The following is a 12400-nucleotide window of genomic DNA, read 5'->3' on the forward strand; positions in this document are numbered from 1 at the left end:
TATTTGAACATAACTTAAAAAATAAAGTTAGCAACTTGGAAAGTTTATCTAAATCAAACAATTACATTTTTTTACATTGCATTTATGTATTAAATCAAGTGGTGTCAACAGATACTCTGAATTACTTATAGAGTGTACAAATAACAAGGTAAATAAAAACTAACTAACTTATTTTAATTTTTTACAGCAGAATGAAGCAACCTGACTGAAATCAAACTGGCTAGCTAGCGAGTGCCTGATTTTCAGTGCTACTCGTCAGTGAGGCTAAGTTTTGAATAATGTTAGCAACATTTTTACGGTTGATGTTTTTTCTTTCATTAAATTTTGTTCCAGTTAATTTTACATACTGGTCACTCAGCAAAGCAGGGGAGAGAAAGAGCACGTCCAAAATATTTTTACGTCGAGTCGGCAGAATTAAGGACTTATCTCGAACAAACTACACACTTGGTGGTTGGTGGAAGAGTGAAATGACTAACAGAGATGGCTGTGGTGGGTTTTTATTTGACTTTCTGTCGAGTTTTACAGCAGGTGTAACGATTTGTATTGTGATTAGACTGCGTTAAGGTTACGTTAGTTGCTCTCCTGCGTGCCTCACTAACTGACATTGACGATAAGAAAAGCAAATGGCCTTTTCTTTTCATTCTCGGGTACATTTACGACCATTTTGAGTTGCTTACAGACACCAATGTGCTTCGTAGCTTGGAACTGAGTATGGCGGAATGTGGAAGAGCCATCACAGAATACTTCAGAGTAAAACTGACCAACAAAGATGTCCTCTGTAATAGCGAAGGTAAAGAGATGGTACTTTGCATTATTCAGCTGCTCATGGCACACTTACGGTTGTCTTTGTTCCTTCCAGGTGCCTGCCTCTGTAGCTGACATTGAAACAATCCTCACTCCTCCTGCAAGCCCTCATCTGATACTGCTTGGTAAGCTTTACATTGGTCATTATTTTGAGACACTGTAATGTTTGTATTCTCTACAGCACAGTACTGTAATACTTTTACAGTAATATAGTGTTGTCGATCACAGTAACACACCGTGAAATAAGTTTGAAGCTGGCGATTCTAGCTGCCAGTGGTGTACTGTAATTTACAATGTGTACATTATATAAACCAAGAAAATTAATGTTTATGCTGACATAAGGAGTGAACACCAGTATTTTCAGTGTTAAAGAATATCCACTCATTATATGTTGTCTTTATTTAGACACACACAGCATAAAGAACACACACATCTTATAAAAATGTAATAAAAATATATTAAAGATTGGCTGAACTAACTATAGTGCCCAAACTCTAAAAAGTATATACTGTATATGTTCATTTGACTTGTTCCACTTACAATCATTAACGATTAATACTGCTGTCCCCCTGTCTACAATACACATATATAAAATGTTTACTTATTACTTTTGTGACGATTATATTACAATCATTAATACTGTTTATCATAGTGCTTGGCAGCACAGTAGCCTAGTGGTTAGCATGTTGGCCATACAGTCAGAAGATCTGGGTTAGAATCTCTGTTGGGCATCTCTGTGTACTGAGTAACCAGTCTCTTGCCGAGACTATTTGAGGTTTCTTTGGTGGGAAAATGGAAACACAGACACAGAACCTCAAGAATACCGAATGAAAGTACACCTATTCGGTGCGTCATCTTCACCAGGCTGTGCCAACTATGGAATTAAATATATATATTTGTTTGTTCTAGGGTGTATTGCGCCTCTTGCCCAAGTCAGCTGGGATAGGCTCCAGTATACCTCTGCGACCCTAGTGAGGATAAGCGGCATAGAAAAAGGATGGATGGATAATAGCTCTTTTTTCCACAATGAATAACAACACTAATAATAAAATAGAAATCCACCCACCCCTTTTCTATATCACTTCTCTCCATTTGGGTCATGATGAAATTGCAAAGGTATTCATATTGCTGGTGAAATTTATTTCATGCTTAAAAATAGTCTCAATGTCTGACCCGAAAGACCAAAGGGCAAGGCAGGCTATGACGAGGGGGCCAGTGAACCCAGGTGCTCCATCCTCATGAGCTCACCATCAAAACTGAGCAACTGTGTGATGCTGTCTCTGGTATGTGTTTGGGTTGGCGGCGCCGAGGTCAAGGCTTCCATCGGCGTCGCTATTTGCGCACCAGCCTCGCACTGACTCAGCGTGGAGAAGGCGAGGTTGACCTGCGAGGCCTCCTGCATGACGCAGACGTCGCTGACAGACTGCAGCCACACCGTCTGAACCATTGTCAAGCATGTGGTCTGGGCCTGGTGAGGGGGATCTGATGCAGATGCTGCAGCAAACACCAACACACAAATACACTGGGTGAAGAGAGTGGAGAACGCCTTAGAGCAGAAAGTCTGCCATGATGGTGAGCAAGAGAACGTGGGCGGGGCTAGGCCACCAACAATGTATTCACAAGCTCAATGTTGTTCAGTGAACACAGTGAGTATATATGTATACGGAACTCGAAAAATGACACATCTGGTCTTTTGGAACATCTATTAATGTAATTAATGCTTACAATGCAATGTTTCTGGATACTACAGAAGTGGATGCCGAGTTCTCTTCAATTCTGGTGTCCTTGGATGGAAGGTTGTCAGTTAATGACGACCACATGGAGTGCAGTCCCATGTGGCAGGCAAATTATTACCTGTGCAAACCAAAGTGCATTGCTCAGCCAGCTGAAAACAGCAAACCTTGAGTTTCACAACTACAGCTGAGAAGCAGCATTTTAAAGTGCATGCAGATGCTGCGTGATCATACTGCCATCTTGTGGAGTCCGTAAAAAAGTACATGCTTACTTCTGGAGACCACACACCCGAGATTGTTGGGTAATTAATTGTGCAACAGCTATGCTTGTTAATAAGAATACAAATGACAAAAACTCTTACTTGCTCTGTTGCCCCACTTCCTCTTCTTCTTTTTGCCCTACACCAAAGACATGTTGCATTAAATATTAACTTGTTGCATCCAACTGGGCTCAGGTGTATTACTACTAGTATGTGTGGGTGACATACATAGTTGTCTCTGCAGGACCATTGCGGGTACATGCTGGCATGTATCTGGTTTAGTGACTCAGCTTCCCGGAAGTATTTCTCCTGCTCCGTCTGTGTCAGCGACTTCCACTGTGGAATATCAGCACACTGTCAGTATACAACTCAATGAATAGCAACACAACAATAACACTAATCACAGAACACACTCACCATTTGGCCCAGGACTTTGTTCATTGAAGCGCTGTCTTTGTTAATAAAGTTGGCCTTCACAATAGGCCTCTGTTCTTTCATGAATAACATGAAAGCGTTGGGGGGCTTCTTAATATACGGCCTCCCGTCCCCGTGGGTCACTGGCTTCCTCTTTCTCCTACAAAAGACAACATGAGCATGTGTCGCCTCTGTGTGGACATGTCAGGTAGGTACACCTTGTTGTCAAATCTTACTTTGTTGACTTTGAAGTAAGGGGGGAGGAGAATGTGCAAGCTCCATAATCATACAGCAGCTGGTTGTTCCTGCACACACACACACACACACACACAACATTAGACAACAGCTGGTGTGTCCGGTGAGCCTATATAGCAGTGTGTGTGATTTACATGACTCCAACTGGATATTGGCTGCTGACTTCTGGCTGGATGACAGGAGGAGCACAGCAGACCTATTGACACAAATAATGTTGTCACATGTCCAGCAGGTGGCAGCATTTCAGTTGTAATAAATATCATTTTTCCAGATGTGAAATATGTTCATTTGTTTTTGTGTGTATTGTTGAGTAAAAGACGGTCTTACTGTTTGCAGAGGAGCAGGAAAGTGACTGATGGACTCCATTCTCTGAATGTGTGGAGGGTCCTGCCACAGACGCTGTGGAGAATGGCCAGAAGATATTAGATATTATGGATGTATATTACGGATGTATATATTGCAATGTACAACATTATCATCAGGGCCATCAAACTCCTGAGGAAATACTCATACTACGATACTACTAATACTCATGAAATGTTCACTAACAAAACTCCATATTAATCACAGTAACTCATTCATTCATTCATTCATTTTCTACCGCTTTTTCCTCACGAGGGTCGCGGGGGGTGCTGGAGCCTATCCCAGCTGTCTTTGGGCGAGAGGTGGGGTACACCCTGGACTGGTCACCAACCAATCACAGGACACATATAGACAAACAAACATTCACACTCACATTCATACCTATGTACAATTTGGAGTTGCCAATTAACCTAGCATGTTTTTGGAATGTGGGAGGAAACGGGAGTACCCGGAGAAAACCCATGCACGCACTGGGAGAAAACGTATTAATTACGTAATATTTTTTTTATTAACGCACACGCCCCTGTTATGACGGTAGATGGGGGAACAATAGGATCTTCTCACAGGTCACTCTTTTATAACTTCGTTCTCACCTGAACACATCAACAGCATTGCAATACCAACACCATATATGCATCACCAAATCAAAACACGTTTCTTGTCCGGTTGTGATCGGAACGACACTTCCTCATTGTCAATAGACGACTGCGAAGTGCCTTCTTGGACACTCCAAAACATCACAACAATCTTTATTATGTGTGAATGTGTGGTCTAAATCAGGGGTCTCAAACTCAATGCTAGTTTGATATGGATGCCATATGGTTTCATGCACCCAGAAATGACAGCTTAAAGCTGTGTGCACACCGCACACAATTGACGCGATTTTGCCCTGCCCATACGCAAGCGAACAAGCATGCCTATTTTGCTTTTTCTCTCATCATCCATGACTGAGATCAAAACACTGAAAAAGTGTTTTTTTTTTTTGAAAACCTGATGCGGCCCAGCCTCACCCAGACCCTAGCTCCAGTGGCCCCCAAGTAAATTGACTTTGAGATCCCTGGTCTAAATAAAGAAATACAATAAGTGTCACTCACTCAGGTAACCAACTGCGAAAGTACAGTTTTCTGCAGTTAATTATGTTTGGAACGCCCAGAAAATACATCCAAATCACTTGGTGTCTTTGAACGCAACCCGTCAGAGCTCATGTTTAAAGTGTTTCTAATGTCCTGCTACTATTAAAGAAACTAGGCAAATACATTTTCAGCTTGTTTTCAGTTCATTTAGAGCTGTTATTACATTCAAATATATATAATTGTGTCCTGTTATTACATTAACAGTGTAAATGTGTTGCTGTTCCCTCAAAATAACTGCCATTCCTTCAGATGCTGGGCCGCAGGGTGGTATACCAACATACCAATGACTCCAAAAACACCTCCAAAATGAACAGTGCTTGCTAAAGAAGCTGAGGGTAAAGGTGATGGACTGACCAAGTATGTCTCCGGGCCTACACCCTATTGAACATCAGTTGGAAATCCTCAGACGGAAGGCTGAGTGCAACATGTCAGTTATATTGTCCCAGACGGGGATTCCCAAGGTGAAGCTCTAGTGAACTTCATGCCCAAAAGAGTTGGAAAGGTAGTGGTAGCCACACAAGCTGTACACTGACTACTTTACATTGGCCTGTGAAAATACATAACAAAATATTTGTAGTAGTGTGCAGGGTGTACTGTACTCATTTATGTGTAGTATAGCTTAGGACATTCTGGGAACATCTCACACTATATACTATGAAGTACTTACATCATTATTGCAGTACGATTTTTTTCAAGGTTTGACATTTTCTAAATATTTTATAAAACGATTATATGTATTTGTATTAATTTAACATGACGGTACAGCCTCGTGCTGAGGTCGGGTGCCCTTCACGTACCCAACGGCGGTATAACCATGATTAAACCATCTTGAAAAAACTCATCAAGAAGTTCAGTAACGGAATATCAAATATAATAAAGATTTTCCATTTCAACTTTGACAAACCCTACGTTTTTATATTCTTCTAATATAATAAAAAGTATATAAAATTCTTATATACTTCATCTTACCTGCTCATAATGATCATGGAGGCCTGCACGATCACACTGATGCGAAGGAGCACTTTGGAGGGGGTTTATTTTGCCCAACTCCTCGTCAATTAGTTCTAAAATGGAATCCCAGTCAGGTTCAATCACGTTCTCCATCGTAATGTTTAGTTGGTCAAAGTTTTATCCTGTCGCGATTGATTGTTGCGATTGTCCTGAGGGGACGAATCATAAAAATAACGTTCTCAACTGTGAAGTTCGAGAAATGACTGCCTTATTCGTCTTTTATTCGTCATATACGCTCACGTGACTTCTTTTTTTTTTAACGAACGCTTTACGCGGCCTACCATCGGTTGGCCAGTGGGCGGCGCCATTACAAAAATTTGAACGTCGTCTGGCCGCCAATCTACTAGAACTTTCCGGTCATGTGATACCAGTTGTTTGTTTTCCGATTCGCTACTGAGTAAAATTCAGGTTAAAATCGACGATTCGGATATTTTTTTGCACATAAACCGGTCAATGTGCGGTCAATTTGAAAAATGTATTCCAATCGTAACATAACTACATAACATAACATATACTTCAAGTGACCGAAATATCAAAGTGTGGATGTTTTCATTTGAAATTTGGCGCCTAAAGAGCTGGTATCGATATTTCAGTATCGATCCGCTCATCGCTAATTTGCAGAAAGATCGATCTACAGCAACGTCATATGTCAGTATGTACGTCAGTCCATTTTAGTGTGAAACCATTTGAATGCAACATGAAGTTTCCATTTTGAAATCGTACTTTCAAAACCTCTCGTTGAGACAGCTAGCCTTATGATTTGTTAGCTTGGTAGACGGCTAGCTTGTACGCTATTTGAATATGCTAATTTCACCAATGGGCTGCGTTGTACACACGGCGTGCAAGGATCAAATTCAATGATTAAACTCCTTGCACAGTAACTGTAAACACCAAATCGCTCCATGCTGAATAAATGGTTGCAGTATGTGGGTTAAATGAACTGTATTTTACATGTCAAAATCAGATGATGTACTCATCAAATTAAGATACAATATATATTCCTAAGTGGCAGTATCCTGAGAACCAGCAAAGCATTTCTAAGGGAGATAAAATAAATACGAAATAACATACAATATAACACTTTACAATAATGGTTGCCATGCTAACGGCTATTGTGTTTTTAAAGGTAAGAATTAGGTGGGTTAAAAAAACCCACAATTGTTTCATTGATAGTTGCAGGTGATTTAGGTAACATACAGTCATCATCTTTGTGGTGGGAATGAGTACTTACTACTACAACTAAAAAAATGTGTTCTTTTCTATTTATAGTCCACTGTTGTCTTTCATCATCATCATTCTCCTTGTCAGGTCCTGGCATATCCATGAGAGGAAATTTCCAGAAGCTGTGTGAAGAGCGCAAAGGATGGAAAATTATGGCAGGTGAGAGGAGGTGAGGCTGCAACGCTATGGGAGGAGTGGGAAGGTCTGTTGTGTAGCCTCTGGGAAGATTCCGAGGTCCTTTTTCTAATTTGGGACGTTTGTCTGAGTTTGTCTCTTGACTGTGTGGGTGTGATTGACGTTCTTGAACTAGAAAGTGTACATTTTGTGGAAATACACGAGACTCAGTCTGGGAAGTTTTCATTCCATTCAGAGTTCATAGACGTGGAAAGAGCCGCCGATGTGCTCGGATCTGAAGTGGACGCTTACTGTGCTGTTGTTCACCAGCGTGACCTTCAGGAAAAAGAAGACCTCGGACTCGCACGGCTTGATCTGTAGTTCCATTACATATGCATTCCACATCTGCTTGAGGACCACATTCTTATTTGGTTTGGGACTCGAAAATCTCAGCCAGCCGTAGATCAAGTAGATGGCTGCTTTGTCCACGGTGAAGATGTCCTGTTGTCCTGGTCCATTGCTCTCTGCGGGAGGAAGCAAGTACCGTCAGCACTTGTGAGATCTCGATGCTGGGGGGGAACGAGAATTGAAAGGGATGCTTACTTTTTATCGTGCACGTTATGTTGATATTTCCTCGGTTGTTTGGTGGTCCTGTGTCCTAAAGAGACAACATGCATTGGTTAGAAATGCATCCTCTTCATTGCACGTAGCGACAAACTAAGCGTTCCAGAGACTATTTACGACCCGTGACTGCTTTTTTATCAGGCCTCTACACATTCTAAAAATACATTTAAACAAGAAAATGAAAAAAACAACCGTAATTTGATAAAACTAAAGACAAAATATTAAGAGTAAATGGATGAATGGAAGTCATAATTTTAAGAGAAATAAAATAAAGTTGTATATTAAGGATATGTCAAGGAAAAATGTACACTGAACAATGTAATGTGGTAATGTTATAGTCATAATATTATGATAATAAAGTCATACTAGTACGAAAAGAAATATGTACAAGAAGAGGTCAGGCCACATCCACGAGCACCTTCTCCGATTTCAGATCAACATTTTCAATAAAAATAATGATTGTAATCCATCAATTGAAATCAAATCAAGGCGTGAGGAGTAAGTGCTAACGGGTGTACAGACGAGATGGCAGAGTGGAGACCAAAAGAAGCATATAAATGCAAGTAATTATGCTTCATTATTGATTTTCACAGTAATGTCACTGATGTTTTATTACATATTCGATCATTAGCTACTCCTCGTAAATATTTGGCATGTTTTGAATTGTTGGTTATAACAAACACACTGCAATCTACTGCCTTTTCACAAAAGATTAGACAATCATTGATTGTAAATTGTATTTTAAAATGAATCAATTGTATCGGAACAGGGCTGCACGGCGGTCGAGTGGTTAGCGCGCAGACCTCACAGCTTAGAGACCAGAGTTCAATCCCACCCTCGGCCATCTCTGTGTGGAGTTTGCATGTTCTCCCTGTGCATGCGTGGGTTTTCTCCGGGTACTCCGGTTTCCTCCCACATTCCAAAAACATGCTAGGTTAATTGGTGACTCCAAATTGTCCATAGGTATGAATGTGAGTGTGAATGGTTGTTTGATTATATGTGCCCTGTGATTGGCTGGGGACCAGTCCAGGGTGTACCCCGCCTATCGCACGAAGACAGCTGGGAGACAGCTGAGGGTCCCCCGTGACCCTCGTGAGGATAAGCGGTAGAAAATGAATGAATGAATGATTGTTCTATGTTGCTCTGTGTTGTTACAGTCAGTTTGTAAAAATGTATGCCTTTTATTTTAAAAAGTGTGTTCTGGGGTAGGCTTTATCGCATTGAAATAATATAGAAATGTAGGTTCCTTACTTTATTGGTAGGAAACAATAAACAGCTGTGAAGGGTGGTGATGTAATGAAAATCAAGTGTTGTCCCATTTCTTAGTGGCTCCTTCCTTTTGGCCCTAGGTTTTGCACGTGTATTATTAGCTAGCTTTTTGTTGTTGTTGTTGTTTTTTTGCTAATTAAAGAAAATGTATTAAACTAGAAAAACATCGACCTCCATCAAGCGCCATAGTGATTCACGCCAAAATAATAATCCTCCATTTTTTGGATCAGTCTTTTATACTTTGTACAACCTGTTGGAAACTTGGCCTGTTTTTTTTCAAGTGCTTTGACCATTTTTTGTGGAGTTGTATGCACAAATGCAGAATCCTGGATAAAAAAAATTCCTGGATCCAAATTAAGCCCAACATTTAATCAGTTCTTCCATTTCCCATTTCCTGAAAATTTCATCCAAATCCATTCAGAACTTTTTAATTTTTAATTAACTTATTTTGAACACAAATAGAGAAGCTCTGGCAAAAACAGAAATTCTGCGCTGCGCTTGTACTTTGCACCATGTTTGGTGTAGTAAATATCACAGTACAGTACAAAAACCTCCCATGTGGACAAATAAAGTTCATTGTATACAGAATGCACGCTATACTGCAAAATCACGTGTTACAAAACAATGTTATTTTCAATATTTTTGCATTGCAATGACAGAAGATCTCTCACCGGCTTGGCAGTGTGCGTGTGATGGAGGATGAGGGCTGCTAACACTGCTCCAAGCAACAGTCCTCCCATCACAGCCGCTGCATGTTTGAGGCACCCCTGTCTGACCCCAGCCGAGCCAAGACCCTCTGGGGCCACATCCAGCTTGACCTCTGCCAGAGCCTGCTGTTCTTCTCTTGCCTTCTGTCCCTCCATGAGCACTAGTCAATGACTCCTGTGGTGTTTGACCCAGGCGCTCATGCTCATTATAAAGCTTGGGTCACGCCCACTCTTGATTAGGAATTTTACCTTGTGTGCAAGCAGACAGAGAGGAATACTCACACCCATGCTCACCGTGCCTCATAAAACACGCCACTACTACTGCCACAGTAGTGTCGGGCGGGGATTGCAAGGATCAGCTTGATATCAGGCCATGTTTTGCACCATTCTCATGTAAACAAGTTACCTGTCTGTGTAACATGCTACAGCCTGTCACAGTTGATATGAATCTGTGCATATTTTTTTTAATGTATCTTGTCTTCCTACCTGCATGCTCAGAAAGCATTTCGCCCCCACACAAATAATTTTTTAAATAGAAATCTCTATGCACATGAACTACAAACTTTATCCAGTCGGAGGCCTGGAAAAGCTTGCTCTTGGTGACTTGGTCCAGTAAGAATATTAGTTTGTGTGTGTCTGTTTACTCAGCTAGTTAACTCACTAGGTAGCTTAACCATCTGTGTAATGGATGGACAAGGGGCGATCATCTCACCCTGACCAGGATTACCATAGAGAGAAAACCAGGTTTGTACCAATATAAGCCACAGCGGACTACAGGCAACACATGTCCACAGCATAAAAACATTGTGGCACACACAAAACCGTGAGCCAAACCAGGCAGCTCTTTATTTGACAGGAGCCAATCATGAGCTATCTCCTATCTAAGATAACACTGTGAGTAAGACTGTTATATTGAGTAAAGACCTCCTGTGATTTTCGATAAGTTGCTCGTTGGGAGGCCCGTAATAGCTCAAGATTGACTCCTGCCAAATAATGGGCTACCATTCCAGCGGGCGGCATGGTAAATGATTTTTTAGTAGTTCTGAAGTAAAGAAGATGTCACAAGATTAGAACATTGTCATAACTTAGCTGCATCGCTCTATAAGACACAGGTTTCACCTATTATGCTCATTTTGGGCCCTTTGTATTGAGTTGTGGACTACTATAGAGCAGCTACACATGATAACCCACATCGAAAGCTTTGTAGATCTTCCAGAAACTGCACCTATCACAGCTGTATTTCCTTGGATTTCCGAAACGGTCTGTTTTAATTTATTCCACACACGGCCTCCGGGCACGCGCATTCACTGTGATTGATCACAAAAGCGCCCCCAAGGACTTCCAGACTACTGCCGAACCTCACTTTCTAGTTTTGCAAGTATAGGAGTTGATAATAAATGAATAGACCATTTGGAGAGCTACTTGAAAAGTGGTTAGGAGCTACTGGTAGCTCATGAGCTACTGACTGGAGACCCCTGACTTACCATGTATGAACTCAGAGTAGGAACATAGTAGGTCCGTGTTTACTGCATGTTGACAATCTCGGCACAAGATTGGTAAATGTTGGTCATTATCCGTTTTTTGCTGGACTACTTGTGTATTAAAAATGCTGGTAGATTCACCGATTGTGGTGTAAAAGGGTATGCATGCTTGCGGATAAGACACTTCTTGTATGAATACTCTGTAATGCAACACAGACAACCCCTTACTTAAACAAAATAAACACAGTCAGGACACTGATGAATTAAATTGTTACTTACAGCTTGCACTTCTGACTCAGAAGTCATTCAACATGACCAAGTAATGTGGAAAGGCATCAGGCAAATGTTTGCCGGATAATCCAGTTTCACCTGGTCGGGAATCTGAAACTCCAACCACTTCTGCCTGATGTTTTCCTCTTTAAGCTATTAGCTTTCCTCAAATCTGAACAACTATTTCTTTGTAGCCATTGCTCGGTGCTAACACAGTAAATCTTCAACAAACAGCAGAGCGGGGGGGGGGGGGGGGGGGGGCATGCCTACAGCTTGTATCCAGCACGTCTAAATAAGGAAGTGTTGATCCGTAACATTCAAACATTTATAGGTCAGAAAAGTGGAAAAAGCATGATACTGTAGGTCCCTTTTAAGAATAAAAGTTGCGTTTTTTACACCAAAATTATGGTACATGCAATAAAAATGTAAATTAGACACCAGTGCACCTGAAATCAGTAATTATGTCAGCATACCGTGTAATGTAGAAGTTATGAACACTTTGAAACTACTTTTCTTGCGTAAACATTATTTAACTAATTCAATCGTAGCCATTCTTTAACAGTCAACTCTCTTGATACCGGCCATTTTTGATGATTTTGACAGATTTTTCAAGACACACAGAATTTTGTGTGTAGGGCTATATCGTTTCTGCCTTTTTCTGTTCTTTAGTAATCAGCAATAAAACATAGGTGAGTTTCAGCAAAATATCAGTTCTCAACTTAAATGGGTAGAAAATAGCTT

At 40.8% G+C, this 12400-nt stretch overlaps 1 protein-coding gene across 1 annotated transcript; it reads right to left on the bottom strand.

Annotated features, from left to right (window-relative positions):
- Positions 1 to 1564: 1564 nt before the first annotated feature.
- On the bottom strand, positions 1565 to 3365 carry LOC131130125 (uncharacterized). Its single transcript, XM_058074316.2, has 4 exons — positions 3215 to 3365; positions 3026 to 3133; positions 2900 to 2936; positions 1565 to 2298 (listed from the first exon to the last, which is right to left on the bottom strand). Exons 1-4 carry the CDS (start codon positions 3302 to 3304, stop codon positions 2003 to 2005), a joined length of 531 nt encoding a protein of 176 aa, XP_057930299.2. The 5' UTR covers positions 3305 to 3365; the 3' UTR covers positions 1565 to 2002.
- Positions 3366 to 12400: the final 9035 nt, after the last annotated feature.

The sequence above is a fragment of the Doryrhamphus excisus genome, linkage group LG4, assembly GCF_037039965.1.
Source record: "Doryrhamphus excisus strain RoL-2023G ecotype Guam linkage group LG4, RoL_Dexc_Guam_v1.1, whole genome shotgun sequence".
NCBI classification, from domain to species: Eukaryota; Metazoa; Chordata; class Actinopteri; order Syngnathiformes; family Syngnathidae; genus Doryrhamphus; species Doryrhamphus excisus.

Coding starts and splice junctions, on each gene's coding strand:
- LOC131130125 (XM_058074316.2), bottom strand. CDS start 3,304: ATGTTATTCATGAAAGAACAGAGGCCTATTGTGAAGGCCAACTTTATT. Junction 3,134..3,214: donor ACAAAGTCCTGGGCCAAATG/GTGAGTGTGTTC, acceptor GATATTCCACAG/TGGAAGTCGCTGACACAGAC. Junction 2,299..2,899: donor GAAGTGGGGCAACAGAGCAA/GTAAGAGTTTTT, acceptor TGTTTGCTGCAG/CATCTGCATCAGATCCCCCT.